The sequence below is a fragment of the Symphalangus syndactylus genome, chromosome 10 (assembly GCF_028878055.3).
Source record: "Symphalangus syndactylus isolate Jambi chromosome 10, NHGRI_mSymSyn1-v2.1_pri, whole genome shotgun sequence".
In the NCBI taxonomy this organism is placed as follows: Eukaryota; Metazoa; Chordata; class Mammalia; order Primates; family Hylobatidae; genus Symphalangus; species Symphalangus syndactylus.
In genome coordinates this window covers 20,996,682-21,009,845 of record NC_072432.2, presented here as the reverse complement: position 1 = coordinate 21,009,845, position 13,164 = coordinate 20,996,682, and the positions used below count along the sequence as shown (strand labels likewise).

Here is a 13,164-nt window from a genome sequence, read left to right as displayed (position 1 = left end):
TTAATTGAGCAATTGATTAAATCAGCTAACCTCCTGTACTATTTTCCAGTATTACCTTCCATGTAATAATAATGTCACTTGTCTTGATTGTATTAGTGTTGAGATCAATTGGTAGAAGGGGTGTGTGTGTGTGTGTGTGTGTGTGTGTGTAATTACAAATATATAGAGAAAATGATATTCATTATCTGGGATGAAGGAAGGCTTCTACTTTAGATTCAAAACTCTATTAACCAATAAATTACTATTATTTTCTATAGCTTTTCTTTAAGAGTATGTGCATCGGTCACAGGCCAGGGCATTTCAAACACAATAGGTAAGCACGTTTTCATTTTTACATTCTTATACTATACTAAGAAACTTGAACAGTAACCATTTCTCTGCACAGACCATAAAAAATGAAAGAACCCTTGAGGAATATCAAGATGTCTGTTGCATATATGGAATCGTCTAATAAATATTACTTCAATACTTGGTAATACTATTATTTATAAGAACATATAATTATAGGGAAAATGACAACTTTTATAAAACCATTATAAAAAATTTTTAGCTTGGAGAGTATGTTATAAAATTTTTCCAGCTCATTTATCAAGCTTGATCTCAACTATGAAAATAAATGTTTCCTGAATAAGCAACTTGAAATGGAAATTCATCTCGCTGATAGAGCACTGTGTTCACTGAATACTTTTTCTCTACTTCTGTCCTTTAGTCTTGATGGCAGAGGTGCAATTAGATTCCCTGAAACAGAAAGGAGCCATTAAACGGACGCTCTTCCTTGATAACCATCAGGCTCATTGTGTCTTCCCTCTTGTGATAAAACGGCAGAAATCCCACCAGTGCCAGGATTTCATCGTTTACCTTCGAGTAAGTATTCCAGGAAGACTTCTCTGGCCTCTCACCTTCATATCCAAATTCCAACCATTTTTCTCCATTTAACCATCATATTTGTCTGCATAGATCCCCATCTGCCTGTTTTCATTTTCATAGCAGGAAACTTTATTTTAGGGTCAAATACTCTCCTCTTGACCCTGACTTCAACTAACCTGATGATGTGTTGCTATTAATTTCTAAGGCTTCTTTTCATTTTGAACAAAATCTTTATAATGGCATTCAGCTCACATGGTTTTCATTTCTACCAACCTCCTCCCCAAAAAACATAAAAGCGCAACACAATTTATGTGAATTTTTCTCCTATGTGAGTATGTCTTGTTAGATTTTATCAATGCACATTTCAGAGCCAACTCAGGAAAACATTTAGGCATTCAAAGCTTTTATTAGAAGTAATTTATAATTATCTTCTTTAAAGTAATGTATTTTTACAATGACTTCAAAACCTACCGAAATTTTAAAGTAAAAATATTTATAACACAATTACCTATCTTCACCTTGCCAGTTGTGAGGTTGTGATAACTGTCTCAATTTCTCTTTTCCATTAGGGGGCTTAGTTAGCAAGGACCACCCTAGGAAAGATCACAGGTTCACAATCACACTCAAGAATGAAAAGTTGGATACCTGACCCTCAATTGGCACACAATTGAAGGGGTGACATATCCACTGTGTGTCTAGTGCTTGCTATTTGCTGCTTACCCCTCCCTACTAAAGGAGTTCTGTTTCTTTTTCCAAGAGAACTTCAAATGTCCTGAAGGTGTTCTGAAGTTCATGCAGGCAAGGGCTTAAAAAGATGATGAGAGGAAGATAATCAAGATGTTTTCTTCTTCTGGGCCCCAAGAGAGAACTCATAAATTCTGGCAACCTCACGAAAACAAAAATCCAAATTCATGATTTTTTTGTGACGTTTATGATATACACGTGTAATATTTTACTTTGCAACTTGACCAGTTCTGCATGAGTTGTTGAAGGTCTGTAGAACCCAAAGATTGGCTCCAGAAGCATATTTCAATGAAGCCGCAGCTCTAAATGATTTCATCGCTGCACGTATATTAGGTATGCTGGCTACTATATACCACATAAATCAGCCTCCATCTAAGCCTGCTGCAAGGATAATTGTTTCATCATTCACTTTCATTGAGTAAATTCCAGTGTTGCCTGACTTTTGCAGACTGACATCTTGCAGCTATTTCATGGAGCCTCTGTTGAGTTTGTGATTATTTTTCCTAGGATGAAACTGAATTCCGAGATAAATTATCTCCAATCAACATTAGTTTGAATTACAGTTTGGACGAATCCACCTTTAAAGAAGGCCTGGAAGTGAAACCAATATTGAACTACTACAGAGAAAACATTGTTAGTGAACAGGTAAGTCCTTCACGGTCTTTGACGGCATTTTCTCAAGCAAGCTCTCTGGGGTGTTGTTCTTATGGCTTTAAGACTAAAGCCAACTCCTTTCATTTTTATTTCTGCATGCAGACATGGAACATTTGGGAGTTTTCCTACCATGTTTCCTGAAACACTGCATGATTGTGTTTTTCGGAAGCCTTTCCTCTTGTGCAACCAAGATTTAATTTGTTCAAAATGCGGCTGTAATGGAAGCAATACAGCCTGTAATCCTCAAGCCATGGCCAGAGTTGCATTCTTTACAGATATTTCAGAGTGCATTGGAATTGGGCTATTATGTAAAGTGGCCTGTATTGGGAGGTCACTGTGAAATGCAGGCTATTGGCTTGGGTAGAGTCCTGCATAGTCAGAGGAAAGCTCTGGTTCCGTTTGTGGCACCATTCAGAATTTTCAAGAAAAAGGATGTGAATCAGATTTTCCTAGATTGTTCCTGATGTGTGTTTATACAACACAGGTTCACATTCTGGTGGACTGTGGAGAAGACAATCTGTGTGTTCCTGACTTGAAGCTGTCGGCTAGACCGTAAGTTTAAATAACAAAACGTGTGCTTTCTATCTAATGGAATTACAGGTATTTATGTAAAGGTTCTCTGGAGAAAGTATACACTTCCAATGACTACCAAAAACTATGCTGCGTGAAATTCTTAAGCTTGGCTACACTTTGGGTTAGCCTGTAGTTTGGGTCAGTTATTTGTCATTGGTGTCAAATGACACACCCTAAGATTTTGCCTGGGCCGTTTCATCTTTCAGCAAAAGTGAAAAAAAAAATGTTTTTGTTGAAAGTAAACTCATTGATGGGGTGGCTCGGGTTATATTTACTTGCCTCAGTCAAGTAGACAAAGGATTCAGACATGCAGGTTCCATCTACACCTTCAACCAAACTTTTTTTCAGCACCCCATGACTCAAAGTCACCCTTAAAACTGTCAAAACAAAATTAATTTTAACTTACTGAATAAATAAACCCAAATAGCACTCTATGGAGTAAAGCAGAAGGTGTCACAAAATTTAAAAGAATCAAAGGGCTTCACAGCTGCCAGTAACGGACACCCCCATTCCAGCACTGGAAATTGCACTGTATTCTGTTATGGGAAGATATGGACTGGGATGTAAAACATCCTGTGGGGAAGAAACAGATTTGTGTTTCTTTCCCTCCCAGGAGCTAGCTTACTGCCAGTGTTTGGAATCTGCTTGGTAACTTCTCAGAGGGACTTCCCCCAAATTTCATAATTTATCAACTTCAAATGCAATCGCTTTGAGTAAGGTTAAAAAGTGGAGTAGGCATTTCCAACTATTGGTTTGATTTGCAGTTCTAAGTGAACTGCGTTTCTTCAAAATGCCTTGAAGTCCTCTACCAGTGATTTAAGATCTTATTGTATCTGCCTGCTTCTTCCCTCTCATTATTTCCTTTGCATTAAGCTATCCCTCTTGCTTTCTAAACCACCTCTCTTCTTTTTATTCCATTGCCCATTTTCTTCCTAACGTATGTTTTCAGTGAAGTGCTGAAGCTGCTTCATTCTGGCTTGTAAGTGAAACGTTAAATATGCAGTAATTTTGTTGGTAGATTGTTAAATATGTTGGTAGCTTGAAAATGACCACGGTTCATGGATTTACACCACTGGAATCTGAAAACGCTGTAAATCAATTCTTTTTTTGTTTTGTTTTGTTTTTGAGAATTGGTTGTTAAACATTTACCAACACACTACTGGGTGTTTTCTTGCCCTTTTTACCCAGAGATGATTCTCTTGCCTTTTCCTACCATCTCTTCACGATGGTCCATCTTCTTTTTTTGCACTTGCCATTTTTCTTTTCCTCCTCTATAAATCCTTAAATAAAATATTCACAAAGCCAAGAAGTAGAGTACCTAACACTTCTTTTTAAACTGCATTTTTAGAGATAAGCATCAGGTAATCATTGGAGACGAAAATCACCTTATGCTCATAATAAATGCAAGAAATGAAGGGGAAGGAGCATATGAAGCTGAACTCTTTGTAATGATACCAGAAGAGGCAGATTACGTTGGGATTGAACGCAACAACAAGGTAATGCCTGCAAATTGTTTGAAGTCAACAGCTAGGTATATTTTTGAAGTCAAGTAAATGTTAAGAAGGGCCATCTTAGCTGAGAGTTTCTTCCTTAATGAAAGACAGCAAAATGATACCTTCTTTTGTTAAATCATAACAGCAATGAGCCACAAAGCGGGGGTGGGCTTACACAGTATTAATGTCTTTCTTTGCCACAGTGCAAAGATACATTGGCCAAAGATTGAGAGTTAAAGCAAAAAAAAGAACAAGACTGGCTGAAAGAAGAAGCTTACCAACACGATCAAAAAGCTAAACTCCAAGCTAACTTCCTGTCTTCACTGACTTTTCTAGCCTTGCATTGAGTTCCTATCAGTTTCAAGCACATGTCAGGAAGCCTGGTTTTCGTTATTGGTTAGAGAAGAAGGTCCAGCCAATCCCTGCTGAGCACTGATAAAAGCCTGGACCGGCACCGGAAGGGAAACAAGGTCCTTTCCCTTTCTTCTTGGTCCACCTTGTCAGAATTATGACCAGGAACAGCCTGGTCTTCCTCATTTGCCATTCCTCAATGCCACTATTTGTTTAAATGACAACAACGATATTTATAGTCTTCCCCTTCCTTATCAGAACACGAATCTTCCCATTCAAAGCATCCTCCAGTTCTGCAGTGTCCTTAATCACTTGGTCTAGAAAACCATTAAAAATACATTGTAGAGTAACAGAGAAAGTCCCTCAGTGTCTGAAATATACAAACTCACAATTAAGGGTAAAGCCCAAGTGTCACATTTCCTTCATAGGATGAGGTGTAGAGTAGGTGCTCCCTAAATACTTGCTGATAGCGTTGCTCATTTAGCTTAAATGTGTTAAATGTCTACTAGTTTCCAAATACCACACCCCCTGAGGACCTTGTCCATTTTAATGATTGAATAATGTAATGCAAAGTAATTCTTCTAAACAGATGTTAACAAACTGTTGTTGTGATGTTGGTATTTTAAAGGCATTAAAAAACTTAGGAATATAAAATTCTCTATTCACACTTCTAGTGTCATGATTTTTGTTTGTTGGTTTTAGTTGAATGATCTTCTTAGTAAAAAACAAAAAATTAAAAAATCCAAATGGGTAATGATAAAGCATCTTTAATAGTCATTTAAAATCCTTGAGTTTCTGTTGAAGAAATGCACAGGAAAAAAAAAAACTCCAAAGTCATCAAATGTTATACATTAACTATGTACTGCTGTTTTGTGTATGTCAGTCACATCTTAATAAAGTAGTTTTTTAAAAAAATGGTCCTAAATTATTCTTAACTCTTCCATGTTGACAGTGAAGTTGGATAGAGGGGAAAAATAATTCCATTTCTCTTCAAGAGTGTTTGCAACTCTCCACTCAGCTTTCATTTCCCTGTTATTTCAAACATGAAAATCAATATAAACCCTAATTTCTCCAGTGAGTGGTTTATAATCATCCCATTTTCTTCTTTCTTGTATTTTTTTTTTTTTTTTTGAGACAGGGTCTTGCTCTGTTTCCCAGGATGGAGTGCAGCAGCATGATCATAGCTCACTACAACCTCCGATTCCTGGGCTTAAGCAAAACCCTCATCTCAGCCTCCTGAGTAGCTAGGACTACAAGTGTGCACCACCATGCCTGGCTAATTTTTGTATTTTCTGTAGAGAAGGGGTTTTGCCATATGGCCCAGGCTGGTCTCGAACACCTGGGGTCAGGCGATCCACCACTTTGGCCTTCCAAAGTGCTGATATTATAGGCACAAGCCATCCTTGCCTGGCCAATTATGTGATTTTTTTTAATCCTCTTCATTTCTCTATTAAAGTCACTTTAAGATACAAATAAATAAGAATAAATGGAGTAATTATACATACAACTTATAAAAATGGTGTTTAATAACCACTTTGTTTGAAGATGTCATTTCATAATAAAATCTCTACATGCAAAAACAGAAAGAAAAAAGTCATCTACAAATACTTACCTGCAGATAACACATAAACAAACACAAAAATGAAGCTTGAGTGTGTTTTGTTTTTAATATTCCAGAGCTCCACTCATATTTTTATTTCAATTCCCTTCTTGTCACTCCACCCCTGACTTCACTAAACAAAGGACCTATTCTAAAATGTTCTTTTAGCAAAACATCCAGTTTACTGTTGGCTTGGTTGCATAGAAAACACGGGAGAGCACTTAGGATTCTATCTTTGGCTGTAAACATTACAAGGGACATTATCTGTAATCTCAAATGATTCCTTCACTACTTTTTTCTCCGTCAATTTCCCTTTGGCAGAGATTTTGCTCGGTCTTTGAATTTTACGTGACTAAGCCATGTTCTAATTTCTTCCTTGTTTGGAAACAGTTTGAGGTTTGTGTACCTTTTGATTTCAACTCAGTTCAAGATTTTTTAACCATTTTTTCCTCAAGGGGAAAAATATTAGGCATTATCTGATTGTAAGGTTGGCTATTCTTTTGTTGAAAACATTCGTCTTTTTAGAAAATGTAAATTCTTATCATCTCTTGCTCTAGAAACCTTAGTTGAGCCAGCCTTTATATTTCCTTTTGGTGATTTTTCTCCTTTTCTGTGAAAAAAGGTGTATATGTTTTATATTTATCATCATCATCATTATGATTATAGTAAGATACATGTAAGATATAATTTATCATTTTAGCCATTTTCAAGTGTGCAGTTCAGTGACATTATATTTACATGGTAGTGCAACATCACCACTGTCCATCTCCAGACCTTTTTCATCATTCCAAACTGAACCTCTGCAACCCTTAAAAATAATTCCCCATTGCTCCTTCTCCCCAGGCCCTGGTAAGCACCGTTCTACTTTCTGTCTCTGTGAACGATTCTAGGGACCTGTTATCATCTCTTGTTCAATCTCTCACAGCCGCCTCACCTTCAGCATGTCTGTATCCAGACTTTTGGTCTTCCCACTCACACCCCTCTTCCCTTTCATTTTCTTTTTTCTTCCTTTTTTTTTTTTTTTTATGGAGTCTCACTCTGTTGCCCAGGCTGGAGTGCAGAGGCATGATCTTGGCTCACTACAACCTCTGCCTCCCAGGTTCAAGTGATTCTTCTGCCTCAGCCTCCCGGGTAGCTGGGATTACAGGCGACCACCACCATGCCTGACTAATTTTAGTATTTTTAGTAGAGATCAGTTTCACCATGTTGGCTAGACTGGTCTTGAACTCCTGACCTCAAGTGATCCCCCAGTCTTGGCCTCCCAAAGTGCTGAGATTACAGGTGTGAGCCACCACATCCAGCTTCCCTTTCATTTTCTATGTAGGAGAATGATGCCAGCATCCCCTGGTTTCTAACACCTAAAGTGATGCCAGCCTGGATGAGGGTGATGACAGTAGCAGTTGGATGGAGAGAAGGATATGAACTAGAGAGATTGTGGACGGAGTCCATCCAACAGCCACTGTCACCACCTTCATCCAGGCTGCCATGATCTTTTGCCCAGATTATTGCAACAGTCTTCCTAGTTCGTCTTGCCAACTCCTTACCTCTAACCTAGAAAAAAATCCATCTTTCTAAATTACAAATCTGAGCATGGCACTGTCTTCAAATCCTCACTAGCTCCTCACTAACTTTGAGGATAAGATCCAAATCCTTCAGATAACGCATGAGGCCCTTGATCATATCACCCCTGCTCGCCTCTTCAGCCTCATCGCTAAATGCTGAGGCTTCCAGCCGGCTTGAGTTCCTTTTCCATTCCTGTAATGACACGGAGAGCTTGTTCCAGCCATTTCCCCTCCCAGCACCCTAACTCTGCTCCCTCATCCTCTTTATCTATCCTACTTATTTTCACTTCTTTCTACTCATCCTTCAAATAATAATTGAGACTTAATAAAAATTGAGGCTTAATAATAATTGAGACAATAATAATTGAGGTGGCTAACATTTATTGAACAACTGCTATGAACTGGGTAATCCTCTGAGTTCTTGAATGTATTTCATTCTTTTTTTTTTAATAGCATTAGGAGATATACCTAATGTAAATGACGAGTTAATGCATGCAGTACACCAACATGGCGCATGTATACATATGTAACAAACCTGCACGTTGTGCACATGTACCCTGGAACTTAAAGTATAATAATAATTTAAAAAAAGAATGCATTTCATTCTTATAACAGCATTAAAGAGAAGCTGCTGTCACTATCCCTGTTTTATAGATAAGAATAAATTAAGTAACATGCCCAAGGTTATACAGCTATTATGTAGCAGAATCAAGTTCAAACATCAACCGTTAGGTCCAGGCCCCTGTTTGTTTTTTGGTTTTGTTTTGTTTTGTTTTTTTGAGATGGTGTCTCACTCTGTCACCCAGGCCAGAGTGCAGTGGCGCGATCTCAGCTCACTGCAACCTCTGTCTCCCGGGTTCAAGTGGTTCTCCTGCCTCAGCTTCCCTAGTAGCTGGGATTACAGGCACTGGCTACCATGCCCAGCTAATTTTTGTATTTTCAGTAGAGACAGGGTTTCACCATGTTGGCCAGGCTGCTCTCAAACTGCTGACCTCAGGTGATCCACCTGTCTCGGCCTCCCAAAGTGCTGGGATTACAGATGTCAGCCACCACGCCCGGCTGGGACCCTGTTCTTAACCACTGATATGCACTGCCCCCATCAGCTTAGATGCCACTTCCTCCAGGATGCCTTCTCTGATTGCTTAGATCTATGTGCAGGTCCTCCTTTGTTACTATTTATTTATCCTATCATAAAATTTCCCATCTCTACTGCAATTGTGTGTTTCCACTGCTGTTATAATTGCTGACAATTACTTGTTACGTTGTTAAAATAATTAAGAATTCAGTGAGGACAAGGGGTCTTATTTGTCAGTCCTGGTAAATAGTGGGTACACAGTTAATATTTTCAGTGAATGAAGAACACTCTAAGAGCTATAAATGGATTAGAACAAGAATGTCCCTGGAACTGCAGAGGAAAATAATCTAGAAATGTCCACAAAAAGTCATTGTTCCTCTTATTAAAGAGAGGAAATAATGATTAAAAAAAGAAAAAGGGTGGAGGGGATGCGAAAGAGAGAAAAAACTCTTTGAGTGATGTCAAAGAACTATTTCCAGAAAGCTGGGGAAAAACTGTACATATAACTTTTAACCTTTAGGTGAGATTAAAAAAAAAATTGACTATAGAAACTAAATCCTTGAATGTAATTCAAGGGACATATGAGCACTTACGAAACATTTTTCTGGGTTTTGTTTTTTCTGTTTTCATGACTGAGTTAATAATCGCAACACAAAGCATCTCTGTATGATTAGGGGTTAGTTATGGATCCTTAAGGAGCTGAACACATACTAAACCTAACTTTGAGAAGAAAGAACATTACCACCTTTTTGAAAAGATGTTTCTTAGCTCATCCAACGTAACTAACTGTCTTTCAGGATATTTGAAGAGAGGATGTATTAAATTGTGCCTCCAAATATGAGTGACCCATTCCTTTCTCAATAAATAAGACAGATATTTCCATGTGTCTGTCTATCTGGGGATTCTGGGAGCAGGGTTTTATACTTAGTTGCATACTTGTCTGTTTCATTGTAGCCTTCTCTTTTACAAGAAAGTGTCGGCTGCCTCTACTCTGTTGTTCCTGAACCATCACTTACTTTGTGTCCAAGTTTGCTCTAGGCATTAGGACTAGAACAGACACAAAAACCTCTGCCTTCTTGAAGCTTATATTCTCAAAGTGTGTGGTTTACCTACAGAATTCTTTAGCTAGATGTCTGGGGAATGTTTCGTGTTTTTTGCTTGGGTTTTGGGTTCGGACTTTTGTTAATAAAATACAAAGGAATGGAGGATCATTTCTGAAATTTTATATTATTTTCTTACACAAAATTTCAATAGATAACAGAAAAGGACAAAAAAAAAACAAATAAAAAATAAAATAAAATTTCAATAGAGCTGACAGACGGATAAATGGACATTATATTGAGAACCCTTTTCCGAACCTATCACAGGGACAGAAATTCCCCCCAAATTTGCTGCTTTATGAAGGTCCTCATATTGCAAGCTTACCTTTGGGAACAAGGGTGATGGATAATGTATCGATGGCACATAACAAGTTAGAGTGAAATAATGGAAAAGTGTAAGTAGCTATGGCTGCATGCAGAGTGGGACCATAGGGTTTGAGGTATGGAAAAAGAATAGGGTAGAGAGTGAGGGGTGGGTTTCTGAGCAACTGGGAAAAGCATGCGGACATGAAGAGGAGCTGGGAGCCAAGGGCAACTGTTCCAGAACAAATCTGTATTTCCCCTCTCATCTGTTCAACCTTGAGACTTTGTCCAGTATATAGCTTCAAGAACCTCTTCTAACTTCAGTTTGTATGAACTCTACTTGGAATAGGATATAAGGGGAGGAAAGGAAATAGGAAGTACTGCTAAACATGAAGATATTCTCTTTACATCTGAAATACTGAAGAACAGAAGGAAGTCGATTGCATGATCTCAAAATGGGACCATGGTGTATAGGAATTTGTGTTCAAGGCAATTCTCCAGCAAATGGTCATTGAATCGTATGATAATCTGTACATATTATGATCATTTTGTTTTTGGAAGGCTTAATAGAATAAATTCATTTACTCATGTTTAATAATTTGTGATTTTCATGCCCTGAGTTTCACATTAACCTTAGTGAAGATACTATCTAAACTATTTATATAAATACTATATTACGCGTTGTTTTCCTTAATGAAACACAGTAAATATGCTTACCCACCCAACACATTTATTTCTAAAATTTAACTTTTACTTTTCCCTCTCCATTTTCTCTTCTGAGTTAAGGGTCATCAATTACTTTTTTTGCACTGTTGCCTCCTGGGTGTTTGAGATGCAGGGGAGCTCCCAGGCCCCCAGCATGGCTTTTGTGTCAGGATGTCATTTATCCTGCCCCCTAAACCCCTTGTTCTTTCCCATCGTAGGGATTTCGACCACTGAGCTGTGAGTACAAGATGGAAAATGTAACCAGGATGGTGGTGTGCGACCTTGGGAACCCTATGATGTCTGGAACAAACGTAAGAGAGAACCAGAAATACTGACTGATTTCCTTCTAACTGGACTTTACAGGGAACAAATGGAAAGCTCTCCAGTTACCACTCAGCAACTCAGCACCTAGCAGCAACAACAAATTAGGCAGGAAATTGCCAGAGTACTGGGATTTCACATTATAACCTACACAGAGTGAATCGTCCCAGGCTAAAAACACAGAAAGATGCATGCTCTTCTATGCTTTCTCTTTATACATTACTCTTGCCTGTCTTTTAGTTACAACAATTTTATACAGACTTTGTTTTTACTATAGATATTTTCTTTAAATACTTTATCTTTGAATTCAAAAAGAAATGCCATGTAAGTTAAAGACTTTAAAAATAACCAAATCAGGACAAAGATTTTAGCAATGGCAATTAAAGTAAGGACATGACATTCAACAGTGACCAAAAGTAAAAAAAAAGAATTCCCTTTTCAAGGGAGATTCAGGTACGTATTTGCATTTTAAAGATGCTGATAAGTCTTTCAGTTAATAAATTAGCCTGATGTTTCATACTTTTGCTTGAGCATTTGAAACTTTTCTCAAGTTAAAATATTATGCTAGAATGGTATTTTTGCTCTTTTATGCTATAATGTTGCATTGATCTTGGGTATTCAAAAATGTGCGAAACTATAGTAAACTCACTTCTTGGGGCAAAAATAAATAAATATTTCAATGGCAAGTATATTCCTATGACATATTATTATTGGTTACCATGGATTGATTGTCCTCTAGGTTATAAATTCATCACTGGGAGGAGGGGAGCTTTTTATGTTATTTTATTGAATTTTCAAAACAACCCTGTGAGTCAAGTATTTTCTTTATTTTATGGATGAGGAAACTGAAGCTCAGAGAAGTCAGATGAATTGGCCAAAGCTTCACAGAGGGTAAAGGTTAGAACAAGATTCAAACCTAGTCTTACCTCAAAGCCCATGTTCTATCCGGTCTGCAACATGGTGAAAAGCCCTTGGATAAAAACAAATGAATAACAGATGAGACTTTAAAATGAAGCATTGAAAGAGAGAATGGGATGTCTACACTGAGATATTAGAACATTTTTCACTATCATAGTCCTTTTATCTGGAAGCTAATGAATCATTTTGCTAGTTTTTTGAGAAAAATCCAACTGCCTATTTATTTTGAGATGGAGTTTCACGCTTGTTGCCCAGGCTGAAGTGTAATGGCACGATCTTAGCCCACCGCAACCTCCGCCACCCAGGTTCAAGCAATTCTCCTGCCTCAGCCTCCTGAGTAGCTGAGATTACAAGTACACGCCAACATGCCTGGCTAATTTTGTATTTTTAGTAGAGACGGGGTTTCTCCATGTTGGCCAGGCTGGTCTCGAACTCCTGGCCTCAGGTGATCCACCTGCCTTGGCCTCTGAAAGTGCTGGGATTACAGGCATGTGCCATCGAGCCCAGCCTCAATAGCCTAATTTAATATGAAGAGGGTTACCTAAGACAAAAGAGAAATGAATTGAGGTGGTAGCAACAGTGTTAGCATCTGTAGGTGATGGTCCACTCATTCCTTTTTCAGTATTAGAAGTGTTACAGCTAGACCAGAGGTCATCTAAGGATAATCTGGGAACAAAACTGGCCACCAGTATCATTCAAAGTGGAGGAAAAATGGCAGTGTGGTCTTAACCACAAATGTGTTTATGTGAAAGGATGTCAATTCATTTTAGAAGTCGGGAAGTAAATTGTTTATATTCGTTTATCTCTGAGGTCTATAGTAGAAGAAACCCTAATAGCTTTCTTATCTCATTCTTTAATGCCCTTAAACACATAAAATTTTATTGCATTCTGTTTTGTT

The 13,164-nt window shown here is 38.0% G+C and overlaps 1 protein-coding gene across 2 annotated transcripts in view; it reads left to right on the top strand.

Annotated features, from left to right (window-relative positions):
• Nucleotides 1–13,164, top strand: part of ITGA8 (integrin subunit alpha 8) — a 196,554-nt gene that overhangs the window by 109,646 nt on the left and 73,744 nt on the right. For both annotated transcript variants that reach the window (XM_055296660.2, XM_055296659.2), the window contains 6 exons: nucleotides 258–313; nucleotides 710–864; nucleotides 2,119–2,256; nucleotides 2,750–2,817; nucleotides 4,187–4,334; nucleotides 11,246–11,338. In XM_055296660.2, coding sequence (XP_055152635.1) covers nucleotides 258–313; nucleotides 710–864; nucleotides 2,119–2,256; nucleotides 2,750–2,817; nucleotides 4,187–4,334; nucleotides 11,246–11,338 — 658 coding nt within the window. The remainder of the gene's footprint in view (nucleotides 1–257; nucleotides 314–709; nucleotides 865–2,118; nucleotides 2,257–2,749; nucleotides 2,818–4,186; nucleotides 4,335–11,245; nucleotides 11,339–13,164) is intronic.